The 20,275-nt window shown below is 43.6% G+C and overlaps 1 protein-coding gene across 1 annotated transcript in view; it reads right to left on the bottom strand.

Moving 5' to 3' along the window:
- Positions 1 to 7,618: 7,618 nt before the first annotated feature.
- PTPRU (protein tyrosine phosphatase receptor type U) overlaps positions 7,619 to 20,275 on the bottom strand; it is a 128,559-nt gene continuing 115,902 nt past the window's right edge. Inside the window, exons 27-31 of the mRNA XM_044667962.1 lie at positions 15,641 to 15,781; positions 13,099 to 13,224; positions 12,006 to 12,163; positions 10,067 to 10,202; positions 7,619 to 9,212 (exon numbers count right to left, since the gene is read on the bottom strand). Of these exons, the coding sequence (XP_044523897.1) occupies positions 9,150 to 9,212; positions 10,067 to 10,202; positions 12,006 to 12,163; positions 13,099 to 13,224; positions 15,641 to 15,781 (624 nt within the window). The 3' untranslated portion in view covers positions 7,619 to 9,149. The remainder of the gene's footprint in view (positions 9,213 to 10,066; positions 10,203 to 12,005; positions 12,164 to 13,098; positions 13,225 to 15,640; positions 15,782 to 20,275) is intronic.

The raw sequence follows: 20,275 nt of genomic DNA, 5'->3' as shown, positions 1-20,275 counted from the left end.
AAGAAAGGAAGCTCTCTTTGTGGTGACAAAGAACAGGAAATTGAGGGGATGCCCATCAATTGGGGAACAGCCAGACAAGTTGTGGCATATGTTTGTGATGAAATAGTATATTGTAAGAAATGACAAACAGGTTGATTTTTTTTAAACATGGAAAGTCCTAAATGAAATGATTAAGAATGTAATGAGCAGAATCAAGAGAACATTATATACGGCAACAGAAATATTGTTCAAAGAATGACTTGTATATGTCCACCTCCAGAGAAAGAACTGATAAATAGAAACAAACAAGACATAGTTATGTGCATATATAGACAATTGTGTTTTATTTCTATACACACATTTATCTTTTTATAAAATGATGCCTTCTCTAGTGCCGAGGAGCGAGGGAGGGAGATACCTAGGAACATTAATGTAACAAACTAATTAATTAATTTCTAAAAAAGAAAAGAAAGGAAGGAAGCACAAAGTAGGAAAAACAGTGAGGACACAAGCACAAGCTCACCTGGTTGAATCTAGACTCCAAGTGGGAGCTACAATACAGTAGAAACAAAGAGCACCACCTCTCCCCCAACTCCTCCTGAGGAGCCTAAAGATTGAGCATACCACTCTCTACCAGGGAGAATCCAAGCACGAGAATGACCTGTAAGCAGTCTCTTTTTTAAAGTCCATGAGGTGATAATACATGTCTAACCCAGATCAAACTGCTCACTATCTCTGGGAGCGGGAAAGCAAAGGGAGGGATGGAGATAATTTCAATCTTATAATTTCGGGAAACATTTCCTAAAATTTATTACATGTAATTGGGTAAATAAAATATTAATTAATAAATAAATAAAAGTCCATGAAGTCATCAGTTATTTTAAACCAAGAGCTAATTGGAGGGGGGGAGGAGGAGGAGAGTGTGCTTCATCATTTCAGCATCCCCCACCCTGTATCCTTTAGCACTGAACCACTGGCCAGAAACGGTCCAGGATTTCACCATCCCCCAAGAGGCTAAGTGCTGAGCCACAACATATCATCCAGAACCAGGAAAGGCAATTCTGGACACGTTCCAGAGGATGGCCCTCATTACAGTAAAATCATAGTATTGTAGATATAGAGCTAGACAGGACTTCAGCCATCACCTCATCCAGTCTCCCTCATTTTATGGGTGAAGAAATCAGGCCCAGAGTGGTTAAATGACTCAAGCAAGATCATATATGTAGAAATGAGCAGAACCAGATTTTGAGGTCTTTGACTCCAAATCCTATGTTCTTTCCAATGTATTATGCTGGCTCTCAAGCTGCAGTTTCATGGATTAGTCAAACCCAACAAGACTCTTCCTTCATAGATGGATTTCAGGAAAGAGAACAACAGATAGACAGACAGAGATGATGCATGATAGGTGAATAGAGAGATCTACATAAATGGATATGAATAGATAGATAGGTGAATAAATATATGATGGATAGATGGGTGAATGGGTGATGGGTAGATGGGCAGATGAATGAATGGATGGGATGAATGGAGAGAGGGAGGAGAGAGAGAGAGAGAGAGAGAGAGAGAGACAGAGAGAGAGACAGAGAGAGAGACAGAGAGAGAGACAGAGAGACAGAGAGAGAAAGAGAGAGAGAGGAAGAAGAAGAAGAAGAAGAAGAAGAAGAAGAAGAAGAAGAAGAAGANGGAGGAGGAGGAGGAGGAGGAGGAGGAGGAGGAGGAGGAGGAGGAGGAGGAGGAGGAGGAGGAGGAGGAGGAGGAGGAGGAGGAGGAGGAGGAGGAGGAGGAGGAGGAGGAGGAGGAGGAGGAGGAGGAGGAGGAGGAGGAGGAGGAGGAGGAGGAGGAGGAGGAGGAGGAGGAGGAGGAGGAGGAGGAGGAGGAGGAGGAGGAGGAGGAGGAGGAGGAGGAGGAGGAGGAGGAGGAGGAGGAGGAGGAGGAGGAGGAGGAGGAGGAGGAGGAGGAGGAGGAGGAGGAGGAGGAGGAGGAGGAGGAGGAGGAGGAGGAGGAGGAGGAGGAGGAGGAGGAGGAGGAGGAGGAGGAGGAGGAGGAGGAGGAGGAGGAGGAGGAGGAGGAGGAGGAGGAGGAGGAGGAGGAGGAGGAGGAGAGAATATTAAGTACTTACTATATTCCAGAAATTGCAACAAGTGTCAAAGATACTAATACAAGCAGAAAAGGACCTTCTTTCAAATGGCTTACATTTTAATGGGGGAGCAGGGAATAGAATATAAAGAGGAGCTAGAAAACTGAAGAATGAAAGAGGATACCTGCAATTAGATCAGGTGCTGACTGGGAGGTCAAGTCTAGAGAGTGAGGAGTGAATTCACCAATCAGAAGAGAACCATAGAGAAGAATCATCTCTAAAGTGAGAAGGCTCCTGGAAAGGATGTGGAGAAGAATAAAAGGAGCATAGCCTGAACATTTTATTATAACAACTTTAGCTATTGTCGTTCAGAAGTTTTCAGTCATGTCTGACTCTTTGTGGCCCCATTTGGACTTTCTTGGCAAACTAGAGTGGTTTGCCATTTCCTTCTCAGCTCCTCTGCCATGAAAAAAAAATGAGGCAAAAGGGTTAAGTGACTTGCCCAAGGTCACATAGCTAAGTCTGAGGCCAGATTTGAACTTTTCCTGACTCCAGACCCTGTGCTCTCTCCATTTTACCACCTAGCTGCCCTGTTATAACAAATAGCCTTTAGTTATTATAATTCATTATAATACTAGTTATAGATGAATATGTTGTGCTATATGATAATCTATTATAACAATAGCATTTAGATAACACTTTAAGATTTGCAAACTACTTTCTGTATGTTCTCTCATTTGCTCCTCACAACAACCCCATGAGGTAGGTGTTATTATACTCACTCTACAGATGAGGAATATGAGGCTAAGAGAGCTTATGAGCCTTGCCCAGGCTCATAGTAATAGAGTCAGACAAGATTTGAACTCAGATTTTCCTGACGTCGCTTCCACTCCTCAATCCACTATGCCATCGATCTGCCTTATACCACCCAAGCACTGTTAAAGGAATTATTCTGACTTTTCTCCCCTTTATCATACCCCAAAGCAGAAAGGTGGCATAGTAGATAGAACATTGAGTCTGGAGTCAGAAAGATTTCAGTTCAAATCCAGCCTCACACACTTAATAGCTGTGTGACCCTAAGCAAATCACCTAACCCTGTTTGCCTCAGTTTCCTCATCTGTAAAATGAGCTGGATAAGGAAATGACAAACCACTCCAGCATATTTGCCAAGAAAACTCCAAATGGGATTTTCTTGAAATGGGATTTTCATGAAAAGTTGAACATGACTGAAATGACTCAACAATAACAAAAGGCTAAATTGGTTCCTCACCATTCAATCATGATTCTCTCCATGTGGCCAGAAGGCTGAAGTGTTGTTGAGTAGATGCCATGTCCCCATGGCTATGCGTGGAACAGAAAGGCACACCAACTCTTTGGGATACTAGTACACAAAGCTCAGGAGGTACAACTCCCCAGGGCAGAAGTTATCCCTCAACATATATCTCTCCGGTGCAAAGAATGCATCCTAAGAGGCCTCTTCAGCCAGGTTGGCATTCCAGGAAGACAGCAAAGACATTCATTCAAGCCCTGAAAAATTGGCTTCCCAACTACTCAGAAATATCTCCCCCAGAGTAGAAACACAGAAGAAAAACAACTTCTTGATCACTTGGTTGGTTGGGGATATGACTGGGGATGTAGACTCTAAATGATCACCCTAGTGCAAATATCAATAATATGGAAATAGGTCCTGATCAATGACACATGTAAAACCCAGTGGAATTGCATGTTGGTTATGGGAGAAGGGTGGGAGGAGGGAAAGAATATGAACCATGGAACCATGGAAAAATATTCTAAATTAATTAAATAACCTTTAATAAATAAAAAAAAATCTCCCCCACTACCCACCACCGCATCACCTCTACAGTCAAGAGGGGCCCTTCTCTATCAATGAAAATCCCATCTGCCTAGAGGCAACTCAGTGGCACACTGAATAGAGGCTGGGCCTTGAGTCAAGAAGATCTGGGTTCCGATCTGACTTCAGATACTTACTAGCTGTGACTCTGGGCAAATCATCTAACCTCATCTTATTTCAGTTTCTTCGATTGTAAAATGAAGATAATAATATCTTCTTCCCAGGATTGTTGTGAAGATCAAATGAGATATTTGTAAAATGCTTAGCAGGGTGCCTGGAATATAATAGACATTTAATAAATCTATGTTTCCTTCCTTTCTTCCTGTACCCTCCAAGTCCCACCCAGGTAAAGCTGTCCCTTTATTGACTTCCTTCAGCTACTACTGCCTATACATCATCTCTCAGCCCCACAATATATGCTGTTATTTTCCATTCCCTATTTCACATGGATGAGTCCTGACTCACCATCAAGATTGAGAAGAGATTTTATCTGAAATCACCTATGTTCTCCATAGAATGTAGCCTAATAGCATATTGAGTAATTTTTCAAGGTATGGCAAGGTGTGGCAAAAATATCCCTGTTTGACTGATGAGGTGACTGAGGTACTGAGAATGGAGAGATAGAAAAGCTTTTCCTCTAGCCTTATGATTTCTTCAATGTGAGGAACTCTAGGTATGAAAACTCCCTTCACCGATACAGATTGGCAATTCCCTATAACTTGTAGTTACATGGATCATATATTTTTAATCTGGAAAGGGCCTCAGAAATCATTAAAGCTAAAATCTTCATTTTAAAGATGAGGCAATTAAAGCTCAAAGCTATTAAGTGACTTGCATCAGGTTATAAATAAAGCATATGGAAGTGCTAAGATTTGAACCTAGATCCTCTCTCTGTCTGGGGCACTCAAAGGTTAAGTGACTTGTCAGAAATCATACTCGAACCCAGGTCTTCAGCACCCCAGGAACTCAGGTATTATAATACACTGTCTTTTAGCTAGAAAAGTTCAGAGAAAAGCTCTTTTTGTGCTGAGTAAGTGAAGTATACCCGACAATTGAAGAATGGCTGAACAAGTTATGGTATATGAATTTAATGCAATATATTATACTCTAAGAAATTATGAAGAGTTTCAGAGACTCCTGAGAAGACTTGTATGAACTGATTTAGAATGAAGTAAATAGAAACAGGAGAACAATTCACACAATAACATTTTATTTTACCTTTTTTTTAAATTTTGAGTTCCAAATTTTCTCCCTCCCCCCCTTCCTGAAATGGTAAATAATTTTTTTTTACTATTTTTTTAACATTTATTAATATTCATTTTTAACATGGTTACATGATTCATGCTCCACCTTTCCCCTTCAACCCCCCCCCGCACCCCTCCCACCCATGGCCGATGCGCATTTCCACTAGTTTTGTCATGTGTCCTTGATCAAGACCAATTTCCAAATTGTTGGTAGTTGCATTGGTGTGGTAGTTTCGAGTCCACACCCTCAGTCATGTCCACCCCGACCCATGCGTTCAAGCAGTTGTTTTTCTTATATGTTTCCTCTCCTGCAGTCCTTCCTCTGAATGTGGGTAGCTTTCTTTACCATAAATCCCTCAGAATTGTCCTGGGTAAATAATTTTTAAGACAAAAACTGTGAAAAACTTGAAAACTCTGATCAATGCAAAGACCAATCACAATTCCAGAGACAGATGACGAAGCGTGCTATCCACCTCCTGACTGAAAAGGGATAGATTTAGGGTGCAGACTGAAAAATATATTGTTTGGACATGATCAATAAAGGAATTAGTTTTGTTTGACTAAGCATAATTGTTATAATGGTTTTGTTTTTCTTTTTTTCCTAATGGTAAGATGAGAGGGAAAGAAAATAATTTTTTGCTGATTGAAAAATAAAAATTAGTTGTTTAAGGTCCAGACAGAAAATAGATTGAATTTGAGCAGGTGAACAAAAGTATTAAGTATAGAAAGTCCTATCCTGGACACAGATGTACCTAATAGCTCCTTTATCCTCCTCCTGATCAATCTGGATAAAACCATTCTTCAAGGTCCTATAGTTTTATTGGGGTCAACAACTAAGGAGATAGCATAAATCCTAACTCCTACATTTTTTAGTCTTCATGAGTTGATGTGGTCAAAAGAATTGGATTAGAATTTCTGATGTCCATTTCAGCCCTGAGGCCTCACGAGGTTGAGACTCTTATGTCCCCACATTGTCCAGTGGCCAGATCTGTGTAGTAAGTATGTTTTTCTGTCAGTGCTAAGCAGCCAGGTCTTGTTTGTTGTGTCTCTAGCGGAGTGGGGACCTCAAATGTGAGGTGCTGGACCACATGTGTCAATTCAACAGAGATGAGGACCACTGCTCTCAAGCTAGTTGTATAGTTTTGACTCTCCTCCACACCCCTACAAGCTTCCTAATCTGAAACCATACAAAGACCTGGCAGGGGTACGGAAGGCCATACTAGGTGGCTTCTTCCTAAGAAGTGTAGCCAGTGGGAGGATTATCAGTAAGAAAATGCCACACTGGAGGTCCACCATAGCAGTGTGGAAGGGAATTCTTTATACCCTTGTCTATTTTGAGACAATCTAGTCAATCAAGAACTAAAAGTACCCCTACTTAATACTTAGTAAGTCACTAAGTAAGAGAGTTAACAAATCACTTACTAGAAAAAAAGTTCATACCCCAAAAAGGCCATAAGCACTGACCCCACCTTGGGCAGTGCTAGGCAAATTGGAAAGCTGTGATTGGTTCCTGTGAAGTGGGAGAAAGACAGGAAATGATGTGGGGAAAGGGCTATAAAAAGTGAGAATATAGAAGAATTCATTCTTTCCTTGGCTCTTCTTGGGGAGACTCTCCTGTAGAAGGATTCTGCTGGGCTGGAGCTTTCTGTGCTGGAGGCTTGCTGGGTAAGTGACAGGAGCCAAAGGAAGAGGCTTGTGTTGGTAGAACCCTTGCTAAAAACACCACTGGGACTCCTGGCTTAAGAGACTACCACAAGTCCACATTGAGATCAGGACTTGAGAGCCCTTGCCCAGGTGGTGAGCTAGACTTTCTTTGGACAGAAATTATAGGGCATCTAGATAAGCAATACTTTCTACTTCCTTCCTACATTTCTCTCTTTTACTATATCTCTGTTAAACTAAATTGTTAAGAAAGGCTAATAGACTCATGACTTAAGAGTTAATTGAATAAATGGTGACCACAATCTTATATATTTTTAACTCTTATAGTCAAACCAATTTTAATTTTTTACAGCAGGTATCACCTCCAAGGTGCCAAGCGATACCTGAAGTCTTCAAAGGAGCCAGGTCCTCAATAGCCTCCATCTTAGACTCACTACAAACTAGAATTTGGGATGACCTTTTGTGCCCCTATTCTGGCCCATGGAGCTCTAGGGCTGGTAATTAGGAGAAATGTCTAACTATGGGGCTGGACATTGGGATTTTTAGTTAGCAGCTGGCCTTCCACTGCCCCCTGATATCATAAGTTCAGAGCCTAGAAATAGGATCTAATCCATGCTGCTCATTTTATAGATAAGAAACTTGAGGCCCAGAGTAGTGATTTGACCAAGGTCACATAGGTCACTAAGTAACATAGCCAGGTTCAAACCCAAATCTCCTGACTTCTAATACAGCAGTTTTCCCACCACATCACCACAACTTCCTGGGGTCATAGTAGGAAAAGTAGGCACACAGAGACCCAATCCATGGCATTCAGAGAGCTCTTTTATTTACAAAGCGATTTACAAACATCAGCTTGTGACTCCCCACAGCCCCCTGCGAGGTAGGTCAGTCATATCTACAGTTTACAGATGGGAAAACTGAGGCACAGAATGGGGATGTGACCTGCCCCATTGTGAAAAGATCTTTCTTGTGCCCATCCGCCAAAGAAAAGAAAAAAAGGAACATATGCATCCTTGCTCCTGGGATCACCCAGACATGCAAGTAAACACCCACTTTCTGGTGATCCAGCACACTTTGGTGCTTCCCTCTACCCTCAGTGGGCATACCCCTCCCTGGGGTCCATGGGCTTCCTATTTCCCATGGCTATCTATAACTCAGCCTTGCAGATTGTCACTCGCCTGGGATGGGCCAAGTTGGGCCATCGAGGACAAAACTCTGAATGAAGGAGGAGCGAGGAGAGGGTAATGAATCAATTTCATTCTCAGGATACTGGGATGGAGACATAGGAGTGAGGGGAAACTGGTCAGGGAGCTCTGGGCACCCCCTGGTTCAGGCATCTGGTTCAGGAAAAAGTTCGGGCAGGAGGGCCAGTACCCATTGGGTCATGAAAAAGCATTCTGGGGGGGCTGTAGGAGATGAGTAACCCAAAGGGATAAACTGACCTGGGTAGGTGAGGGGGAGTAGATCAGTGCCAGATGGGCTGACTGGTCCCCAGGGTGGAGGAGGGCAAGGAGAGAATGTGACCTCTCAGACACAAAGGAAGAGTTAGTGTTCACCCATCAGAGCCTGCCAAGTCCTTGATGGAGAAGACCAATGGGTATCCCTTACTGGGGAGTCACAGCTAGGACTCTCTCCTCTTAACCCAGCACCTGACTAGACTCCCTAGCTCCACTTATTCACCAGCCTTCAAACAGTTTTCTTCCCCTAGCCCTCCCTAGCCCTGAAAGACTCAGGCTGCTATACCTCTTCACGGCCCTTTCCTGGTGCTCTAAACTCTCTCTCTCTCTCTGGCAACAACTGCCCATTTCCTTTGTGGGCTCTAAGATCCAATCCCAGGGCAAAGTAGCTGTGGTTTGCAGCTATCCTATCCCCTCCAGGCTTTGACAGAAACAGCTTGATATGCCCGCTAGGACATCTCCTTGTTTGCTCCAAGTTCCCATCCTAATAGCAATGAAGACCTTTCACTAGGCCCATATGAACAGGAGTAGGGCTGGGAGGCTATACTTAGCACCATCCCCAGCAACCCCTCCATTTGGTCCCTAAAATATTCCCAGGTACCAGGACTGACACAAAGAAAACCCCAGTTCAGGGGAGTGCCACATCCTATCTACAGGGACTCTTGTTTACACTTCTCCAAGGGCCACTGGCTGGGGGATATGCCGAAGAGGGGAGGGGACAGGATGAGATCAGAGCCAGGGTGACCTAGGGCAGGCAAAGGGTGACCAGGTCATCCCCTCATTCCAGGGTTCTCACTTGCAGGTGGGACGGCAGGTGATGGGAGGGCCAGCTCCTGCTGGATCAGCCCCCTCCCCTCCAAGACTAAGCACATCTCACGCTATCTCGTCTCCAGTGAGTCCAGATATTCCAGGGCCACATCGTAGCAGAAATGGTACTGCTCCTGGAAAGGAAGGAGGAAGAGGTGGTGAGCTATTACCAAAGTCTTTTCTACCCCTCTACCTGCCTATCTCATTCCCCAACATATCACTGTCTCAGGGGAAAAAAACCAGGATAGGAAGATTTCTTAACAAGGCCGAGATGAGAACTCTAACATCCGAGAATTCTCAGCCATTAAGCTATAAAGACACCACCCTTTGGATGCAAGGGATAAATTTGGGGAAATTAACTACAGATATGGCCGGTCTTCCTAAGGTGGCTTATCTTATTTGGTACTGGATTCTGAGCATAGACTATAGAATGAACAGACACTGGACACTGGGATAAGGATGAGATGCTAGACACAGTCAATGGAATAGATAAATAATCAATATTGGGCAGAAGGTATGGAATGAACTAGATGCTGGCAAAGGACAGGGCACTGGGCCCAGATGAGATGCTGAGCATTGAACAGGAGTGTCGCTGAGAACAGGGTAGGGAATTAAAAGGATGGTGGACATGGGGCAGAGTATGGACAGATCACTGGGCACAAGATAAGGAATAGATGGGTACAAGTGACAAATTATAGCTAGAGTACTGAGTATGGGATAAAGAGAGCATTAAGCGTGGCTGGGATTCTGAGCATGGGATATAAAATGGACAGGGGGCTTAGCACAGGCTATAGAATAAATGAGGCATTGAAAATGAAATATGAGTGGAGGTAATGTATAAAATGAATTCTAAACACTAGGTTTGGAATCGACAAGAAATTTGGCAGAGTTTACGATGGCTAGGGCAAAGTATGGGAGGTCCTGGGTTCAAATCTGAACTCAGACACTTAAGCCCTTACTGCTCTTCTGCCTTGGAACCAATACTCACCAGGGTTTCCACCATGTTGGGCTTGTAGTTGCGCAACATCTTGGCAGCAAAGAAAACATCCACCAGGTTGTGGCATCGAATCATCTCCAAGACCGTGGTGGAGGCACAGAAGGTGCCACTGCGACCACCTCCATTCCTGTTAAAAGGGGGAAGGTTCAGCCTTTGAAAGAGAGGGTCAGTTCCTTCCTCTGACACATACTGGCCACATGACCTTGAAAGAGTCACCTAACTCATCAGTACCTCTGGTACCAGACTCTATAAATTGCAAATAGGTGCCCATCTACAATGATCAGTGGATCCTTCAGTCAATAAACATTCATTAAGCACCTGTCAGGTCCTAAAGCTCAGGAGACACAAAGAAAAATAAGAGTCTCTGTTCTCAAGGAGCTCAGTCTAATGGAGAAAACAACATGCAAACAACTGCATACAAATAAGCTATCAACAGAATAAATTGGAAACAATCAACAGAAGGAAGGCACTAGAATTAATTGGTAGAGGGAGTTCCTCACCAGGAAATAAATCACTACATGAATAAAATCACTGTGTGTGTGTGTGTGTGTGTGTGTGTGTGTGTGTGTGTGTGTGTGTGTAATAATGTAAGCTACTTGAGGGACAGGGACTATTTCATTTTTCTCTTTGTATCTACAGCATTTAACAAAGTGCTTGACACATAGTAGGTGCTCAATAGATGGTTGCTGAGAAGTAAGGAGGAATCAGAGTAGCAGGCTTACATGTGCATGCCTGGGTCGTGCTCACTCTCTCATTCTGCCTCCTCCCTGTTCCATTTTGAAGGTTATCGCATCCTGCCCCCTGTGTCCTCCCTGACCCCTGACATTAATGTCCCATCTCAAGGATAGGCTCTGGTTTCTCCAACCCCTTCCCAAATGAGGAGAAGTCAGAGTCTTGGCCTTTATGGTACCAGACTTCCTGAGGGATGATTTTTCCAAAAAAGGTACAGAGTAAAGGGGAACAAGCAACTAGTATCTAGACTCCTTTCTACAGCAGGGAAGTTGCCCCAAGATGACCAGAAGAATAGAAAAGCCTTTCCCCCATCCCTATGCCAACCAGGCATGTTGTTGGGCACAAGGATGAAGATCTACACCTTAGAGCTAGCTGTCCTCAGCTAGCTGAGCTTCTGTCCTGCCTGGGACAGGGAGGCAATTCCCTAGATATTTTTTTAACTTTTTGTTGTGCCTTTGTCCCCTTGGGCAGTCTGGTGAAGTCTATGGACCTCTTATCAGATTTTTTTAAGTGAAGGAAATGCTAAATTTCAAGTAGGAAGTAGTGAAAATAAAGATGTCATTGCTTTCTCATCCAAGTTCATTGACTCTTTAAAATCTTAGTCTGTGGGTCTGGGGTTAAGAATTCTTGTCTTGGGGAAGCTGGGAAATCTATAGGACTTGGGACCCCACAGAAGGAACTCCTTTCACCAAGCCTCCAAGGATACTCTCTTGATGAATTGATATCCTTCCCTGTCTGCTAACCTTCTCCCCTGCTTGCCTCAGTGTCCTTAGGCAGGCCCTGCTATAAAAAGAGGCTGATGCAGCACCCCAGAGCCGAGGTCGGGGAGGAAATGGTTGAAGAGGTCAGCATATACTGTTGGTGAAACATTTTTGTTGGCTCAGCCAAACAGTAGTCTGACACATGATTTATCTGTGAGTCTGAACCTTTGAGCAGATAAGGACAGGAGCCAGAAAGGGCCTCAGAGACCAGCTCATCCAACCTCTCATTCTGCACATGAGGGAACAAAGGCCCAGAGACCATGGTGGCCCCAAGTCCACTCCCTTCGGGGTCAATTCTCATAGTCCCACAGCAGGGTCCCAAAAAACCCAAGTATGAATTCTGCAGGTGCTGCTCCCAACCCCTCCCTGGCCCATGTCCCAGGACACCCCTGGCTTTCAGAGCCCTCCAGCCCATTCCAGCCACTCTGGCCACTCACAGGCAGTGCACGATGGTCCGGCCCTCCCCACTCTCTGCCTGCCACTTCTCCACCTCGGCCAGCAGGTGTAGGAAGGCCTTCTTGGAGTCAGGTGTGTCCCGGTATGCAGACCAACGCAGAAACTGGAAGTGTCGTACCAGCAGGTGTCCTTCCTGTAGCTAGGAAGGGCAAGGGCAGGGGTCAGGGAGGACACAGGGGGCAGGCAGATGGGGGACATCCATCACAGAGGGATGGAAGAACATCAGAGTTGAAGGGACGTTGAGGTCCAGGGGATGTGGCATCAGGAATAAGGAGGCATTATGGGCAGGAGGATGGGGGACATCAGCATCAAAGAGATATTGAGGTCCAGAGTATGGGCATCCATAATAGGGAAGGGGTTTGGGGAGAGCCAGGATCCAGAGGACATTAGGGTCAAGGGAATAGGGGCATCGGTGATGGGGAGACACACTATAGGCAAAAGGATGGGAAACAGAATCAAGGAGGACACTGGCATCAGGGTACAAAGCATCAAGTGAAAGAGGACAGTGACCATCAGGGACTGAATGGTGTGGGGGTCAGGGAGATGAGAGAAAGTAAAGGTAAGAGAATGAGGAGACATAAGGCCAAGAGAAGGAGGCTTCAGTATCAGAAGGAAGGGAGGTCTTCAGCATCAAGGGGCAAAAGGATATAAGGAAGAAGGGGCGAAGGAGCAAGAGGTTGGAAGGACCAGAGGATAACAGTATCAGAAGGATAGGAAATAAGAGCAGGAAGATGCAGGGGGGTGGGAGGATTGAGTGTAGATGAGAGGGGGATGAAAAGAAAAAGGGCAAGAGGACGCTGGGACCAGGAGGATAGGGACATACGGGGCTGGGGATAGGAGCACCATGGGGACACGAGAATGGGAACAGCAGGGGGACTTGGAGAAGAGAGAATCCCAATCCAGCAGCCAAGCCTTGAGTATTTATGATAATCACAGGGAAATTCAATCTGTGGAGCTGGAATACTAATGACTCTCATTTTAATTAGTTGATAATTAAGTCCTGCTTTTAGTGATGCACACACACACACACACACACACACACACACACACACACACACACACCGGCACACTTACCCGAGTGAGATTTTGAACTCGGAAGAGGCGAGCGATGAGATCGTCGTCAGCTGTACCTGACACAAACTCCACATCCATGGGGCCATACTGCTGGCGACCGGGCTCTGGCCAGTACTGAGGACAGGGCTGGGGAGGGCAGTCATATTGTGGGTGAGCCACTCACAATGACACACATCTACACACACACACACACACACACACACACCTTCTTGGAGTTGGACTTGGACTTCATCTCCCAGCATCCCTTTCCCTTCATCCCCACACATGCATCTTCATGTATTGTTTATAAGTTCTGTAACTCTGCCTCCTTCTCTCTCTTTTTCAGGGTACACAGCTGGGTTGGCTCCCTCTTTGCTCTAGCTTTTTACTTTCCTCTTGCTTCAAGTTATTATTAATAAATTTATTAAACATAATACTTGGAGTATTTGAGATATTCATTTTGGAGCTTACAATACTTAGCAGCTGTGCAACCCTGGGCAAGTAATTTAATCTCTTGAGGCCTCAGTTTCCCCATCTATAAAATTAGGAGGTTAGACTAAGATCTCAACAAGTTCTATGATCCTATAATTTTGGCAGGGGCCTGGGGTGGAGGTGGACCAAAGGCAAAGTGGAACCACCATAGCAATGTAGATATCTACACCTTCCTTAGCAAGTCAGTCAGCAGTAAATGCACTACCTTAGGTTTCAAATCTGACCTCAAATACTTCCTAGATGTGTGAGCCTGGGTGAGTCACTTAACTCCCATGTCTACCTTGGAGCCAATACAGAGTATTGATTCTAAGACATAGTAAAGGTTAAAAAAAAAAAAAGACAAGGCAATAGGACTTGATGATCACTGACAGACTCTTTCCAGCTCTATTCAGTCAGTCAGTAAACATTTATTAAGTACCTACTATGTGCCAGGCATCATGCTAAATGCTCAGGACTCAAGAAAAAAAAGACAGAAGATAGTCTCTGCTTTCAAGACCTCACAGACTGATGGGGAGAAATAAAGATAAGAGCAAAAAAAGTTCTTTGATTCCCCTCTCCCCAAAGCCTCACCCTTCACTAAGAGGAGAAAGTGACTTACAAGGGACTGCATGGCCATTTAGAAGCAGAACCTGAGGTTTGAAGGCTCTCAGACCAGTGCTCTTTCCTCCCTGTACCCCATGATTTCTAGGTCTTTCCAAGTCTGCCTGGACTCCATCTCAACATCACATCAGCACACCAGTCCAGGCTGAAGTCCTAATTCTGTACTCAGGGGAGTACCCACTCCTCTGATCCTTCCCATATTTTTAGTGGCACTGATGGTCAAGCAAAGCAGAGAAGATGCCCTGGTAGCTCTGACCAGATAACTCCATCTGCCTGGGAGCCATCATGAATGGAAACTCATAAAATCCTTTAGTTAATGAAATCTCCTCTGATATTTGTTTAAAAGTCCATGAACTTAATTATATATAAAGCCCACTTCCCATTGGCGTTAATGAACCATGCCATAACCATCATCAACCTTTGCACCCTCGACAAGTGACACCAAATGTCCTCAATTCAGCTGAGGGGGGAGGAGGGGACACGGTAAAGAACTTAGGACACTGTAAGGTCATTTCTAGGGAGACCACTGGGGAGGGAGAATAGGATGGGGCACAGCAGACAAGGCGGTAATCCAGTGTGGTCAGATGGCAGAGGATTCCCCCTCTGATAGTCTCATTTTGGGGGAAGAAGTCAAGATGGCAGCTTAGTAGCAGTGAAAGCTGAAACCACTCCAAGAATCCTCCCAAGCCAACCTGATAGTCTCATTTTAAATAATTATGCTTTTTAAATGTTTTATTGATATTTTTGAGGTTTATATAATCTTTATTTCTAAATATACTCTTCCTCCCCTACCTAGATTACCTTATTATAAAAAAGAAAGAGAGAAAAAATTCAGTAATTATTCTTGCTAATGAGATGCTAAACTCATTGGATTCTATAGTGCTAAAAAACTGAAAGAGCTGTCAACATCTCCTCTAGATTTCAGCCCTGGAAAAATCCTATGCATCCAACCCTAGTTATGGATTGTATTTATTGGCCATGGGGGTTTTGCAATCCATTTTGGTGCGAGTGAGTAAAGGCTAAACATTCTATATCCCAAGGTCCCTTCCCTTTATTCTAAAGCCCTCCCCACATATTTGCCTTGTCCCCAGATTCAAGGCTTCCAGGGTTGTGCCTTCACTTCATATTCTTGAGCTTTGAGCCATTACTGTCCTCAAGGTTCAACTTACTTTCTGTTCAATCTCAGGGACATCTTTACAAGGCTGGGAGATTGATATTGTCTGCTACTTCTGGCTCTCCTCATCTCCTCCCTGTGGGCCCTTTAGGAACAACTCCCCAAAACTAATAAATCCCCACCCCACTTGGACTCAGATAACCAATAAAACCTAACCCTACAGTCAGAAAAAAGGGAAGCACACGAAAAGAATGCTGAACTGAGAGTCAGAAGATCTGGGTTTCATTCTGGCCCCCACAATTACCAGCTTTTTGTCACTAGGCAAATCCCTTAACCCCTCCCCACAGACATACTCACCCAGGCCGAATTGGACTGGTTCAGCTGATTGAGCATAACGATGGAAGTGCAGCCATAATCATAGACCAAGCGCCAGAAGTCAGGGGTCGTGCTCTGCAGCGGATGCAGGGTGACGATGAAGGCAGCACTCTGGGTGTAACTCTGCAAGAGAAGGGAAGGTCCAACACCCATTGGTCAGCCCATCACCTCAATCCTCTGAAGCGCTTCAAAGGGAATATTCATTTCATTTCCTCCTTCCCAGCCCGAAATGAGCTCATTTCAAGCCATCTGTAATATATAGCTAGACTCCTGCCTCACATCAGCTGCTCCATTTTACAGATAGGGAACACCAAGGCCTGATTAAGAAGCAGATGGATTGCCTTTGTCGACACTGAAGCATTAAGAGAAGCCACATGGCCCCGCTCCAGCAGAACCGCAGAATCTCAGAGCTAGAAGGGGCCTTAGAACATAGGATATTGGAACTATAAAAGGTATTGGAGCATAGAATGTTAGTTCTAAATGGAGCCTTATAATACAGAATGTCAGGGCTAGAAGGGACTCTAGAACATAAAATACTGGAGGTGGAAGGGGCCTTAGAATATAGGATATTGGGAATATAAAGGGGATTGGAGCACAGAATGTTAGTTCTAAATGGAGCTTTATAATACAGAATGTCAGGGCTAGAAGGGACTCTAGAACATAAAATATTATAGGTAGAAGGGGCCTTAGAACACCACATTTCAGATCTAGAAAGAATCTTAGACCATAGAATGTTAGAGCATGGACTGTCAGGACTGGAAGATTCTTTGGAACACAGAATATAGAATTTCAGAACTAGAAGGGCCCTTAAAACAGACTCTCAGAGCTGGAAAGGGTCTAAGATGTAATCTAGTCCCAACCTTTTTTTTTAAATCTTTACCTTCCATCTTAAGGCAGAGGAGTAGTAAGGACTAGACAGTGCGTATTAAGTGACTTGCCCAGGGTCACACAACTAGGAAGTATCTGAGGCCAGACTTGAACCCAGGACCTTTCATCTCTGGGCCTGACCCTCTATGCACTGAGCCATCAACTTGCAATCCCCTCCCCATATTCTCAACTTCTTAAGAGATGGAAAATATTCTAGGCACAACTTCTCACCCTATAAGGAATTCACTAAACAAAAAATTCTCTAACATAATTATCTCATCTGACTCTGTGAACCCTCCCAGTCTTAGAAGGCTCACTATTGCATAAGGTAGACATTCTATTGTTGGAGAGCAATAAATCATTTTAAAGTTCTTACTTTCATTAAGTGAAAACCCAGCCCTTTGCCCTTGTTCTACCTTCTGGAGCCACACAGAAAAAGTTGGCTCCCTTTTTACCCCACAATAATTTCAAGACAGCTTTCATGTTTCCCTTTAGTTTTTTCTGGGTTAAATATCTTTAGTTCTTTTAACCATTGCTGTATGGATACTCCTGATGTTTCTTCCAATGTGGATTTGATGGCACACTAATTTTTTGAACCCAAGTATAGGACTTTACATTTGTTACTATGTCATCTCATTGGCTGTTACCCATCATGCTACCCTGTCAACTATATTTGGGTAATCATCATCATTATTAGTAATTTTTTCTCGACTGGTACATAAACCAGTACAAATACTAGCAAACTTGTTAAAAGTCACCTACCTCCTAGTCCCTTATATTCTATCCAATTCAACAAACATTTATTAAACACTTACTAAGTCCAGGAAAATATGCTAAGCTCTGAATGCTCTGAATTTTCAGTTAGAATTTAGCAATAAAAAGAGGAGGAATTCATGTATCAAAAAGTTAAGATATATATATATATACATATATATATATATATATGTTCCTTCCCTTGACCTGGTTACGAAATGTCTCATTCATGAACCTCCCCAATAGCAGTTTCTTTTTACTGGGCAAAAGTCAATTGTCAGTTTAAGTTCTTTGAAGTGATAACACCTTTAATTCAATTTAGTTCAACATCTAACATTGAGTTGTTTCATATTCTAACAAAAACTGAAAATATCCATTACCAGCTGTAAAATAACACTTTTTTTCTCATCTTCCTCCACACCTCGGGTAATTTAAAAGAAGCTATTCTTCAAGTTTTCTAGTTGCATCAGACATGCATTTATGGGGTAATAGGTGTTGATGCTGCTGTTGCTGATTATTATTATTAATTCAACTCAACAAGCATTTATCTTTTTGAAATCTCCCCTTTAGGAGGTCCTCTAAGCTACTCTGTTGCCATCTGATGCTGATGAAATTAGGACCCCACAAAGCATTCTGAGGATGCCTGGGACATCACTGTCCAGATTCCCAAATTATCTTCTCTGGTGGACCCAACCATCGCCCCAGTCTCTTCTCCTACATTCCAGGGCCTGAGCAATCCACAGAGGAGTCAGCTCCTACAGCCTTCCATCAGCTTTGTGTCCACAGCCAGGGAGGCCCCAAGTCTGCAAAGCCCCATATGTATGATTCCCAGGCTAGCACCATGGACAGTTAACTGCACAGGAAACCTTTTGGGATGACCAAGGCCAACAGGATGCTGGTGTTCACATCAGAAAGACTTTCTATGACCACATGGATTTAGTCTTTCTGGATGTACTGCTGTTTGAATTAAGCAGGTGGCTAGATGGAGTAGTAGATAGAGAGCTGAACTTGGAGTCAGGAAAACCCTGAGTTCAAATCTGACCTCAAGCTTATACTAGGATTGTGACCCTGGGCAGATCACTTAACCTATGTCTGCCTCACTTTCTTATCTATAAAATGAAGATAATAAAACACCTGCCTCCTAGGGTTGTTGTGAGGGGAAATGAGGTAATTATTGTTAATCCCTTAAAAACCTGAAAGTGCTATTATAAATGCTAACTATTGTTATTATTGGGACAGCTAGGTGATGAAGTGGATAGAGTCCTGGGCCTGGAGTCAGGAAAGCCTGAGTTTAAATCTGACCTCAGACACTTACTACCTGTGTGAGCCTGGGCAAGGAACATACTTATCCTCTATTTGCTGCAGTTCCTCATCTGTAAAATGGGGACACACTAAAGAAGGATGGCAAATCTCTACAGTACCTTTGCCAAGAAAACCCCATGGGTCTCTGTTTTCTTTCACATCTTGACTAATATAGATTGCACATGTATAACCTATCTCAAATTTCTTGCCACCTCCAGGAGGGGTGAGAGAAGAGAGGGCAAGAATTTTGAACTCAAAATTTAAAAAAAATATATAAAAAATTGTTTTTACAAGAAATTAGAGAAAAGTAAAATATCGTTACAAAAAGAAAGGAAACCCCATGGACAAGATTATTACCATAAAAAAAAGAAAAGAAAGAAAGGAAACCCCATGGACAAGTCCATGGGGTCGCAAAGAGTCAGACACCATTGAATGACTGAACAACAGTGTTATTATATTATTAAAGGTCCAACCTCATCTGTGAAATCTGCTACTAGAATAGGGACGGACATTTTTGTTTGAATCTGGAAGAGCTCCCAGACCTTGAGAGAGTAAGAAACAGAGGAGGAGGGACAGCAGAAAGAAAAGTGGTGGGAAGAAAAGATCACAGGGCCAGGTATCAGGAGATCTGGATCCTACTGACACAAAGGCACAGCTTAGACTTGAATACAGTCCACCCAGCCCAACCCCCTAGTTGATTACAATAAACACCATATGCTTTGGTCTTCCGTGTGACAGTCCTTCAGATATTTGAAGAGGACTTCAAGCAGAAGACCTGGAAGAATTTAATATCCATTTCCCTCATAGACTTGAGACATAGTGATGGCCCATCTAAGTTTAACTGAAATGTAACTGACCTGAATTTTCTCACATTAATGATTTCATCCTAAACCAAAAATGTGGGGCCAGGATGGGGACTGGGATAACTTCCTACATGTTTCCAAACAAGGGTCTATGGGAAGAACTGGGTTTTCTCATCACTTGAAGCTCCTAAATGCACTCCACACCAGCTAAGCAAATTAGAATTCTCTGAGGTCCAAGAAGAAACCAGGAATGGAGACCAGTTTTCAGAGATTTGGAATTTGATTCCAGGAGAAATTAACTGAAAGTTTTCCAAAAGAGCTACCCCCAAGGGGAGATATTGGGGATGGTCCCTTAACTCATTAGATTAGGCAGTGTTCAAAGCTACACCCACATATGATCTGGGATGGGTTGGGAGGTGGGGGAAGGATCAGATAAGCTCCCATTCCTGCCTGGAGAATTGACTGGTTAGGCCCAGATATGACACCCAATTTGCATGATGACAGTTAGGAAGTGAATAGGTTTTGTGCACAGACCAGAGAAGTTGGACTGGGGAACCTACTCCATACAAAGCTGAACACAGCCCATTCCATTAGTGCAGAAAAGCCCTATCTCCTATAATTAATACTTAATTATTTACAAACTGACATCTATTTCTTTGGATATGAGGTGGAATAGGGTTGAGATCCTCCAAAAAGAAGAAGACAAGCAAAAGAGAAAGAGGACCTGGTCAAGGGAAACTGAGGGAAATCCAAGAAGCTAGTCTCTCATCTCTTGACCACACCAAGCTTAGGACCAATTTAGCGCTTCATCTTTTTCTTCTCCTACTCTCCTCATACTCTAGGTTCCCAAATTCACTCACAGTCTCCCTCTGTGCAAGAAGTATCTCTTTCT

Source organism: Gracilinanus agilis, chromosome 3 (assembly GCF_016433145.1).
Source record: "Gracilinanus agilis isolate LMUSP501 chromosome 3, AgileGrace, whole genome shotgun sequence".
Classification (NCBI taxonomy): domain Eukaryota; kingdom Metazoa; phylum Chordata; class Mammalia; order Didelphimorphia; family Didelphidae; genus Gracilinanus; species Gracilinanus agilis.
The sequence above is the reverse complement of the archived record's forward strand: the minus strand, read 5'-3'. Positions and strand labels throughout refer to the sequence as shown.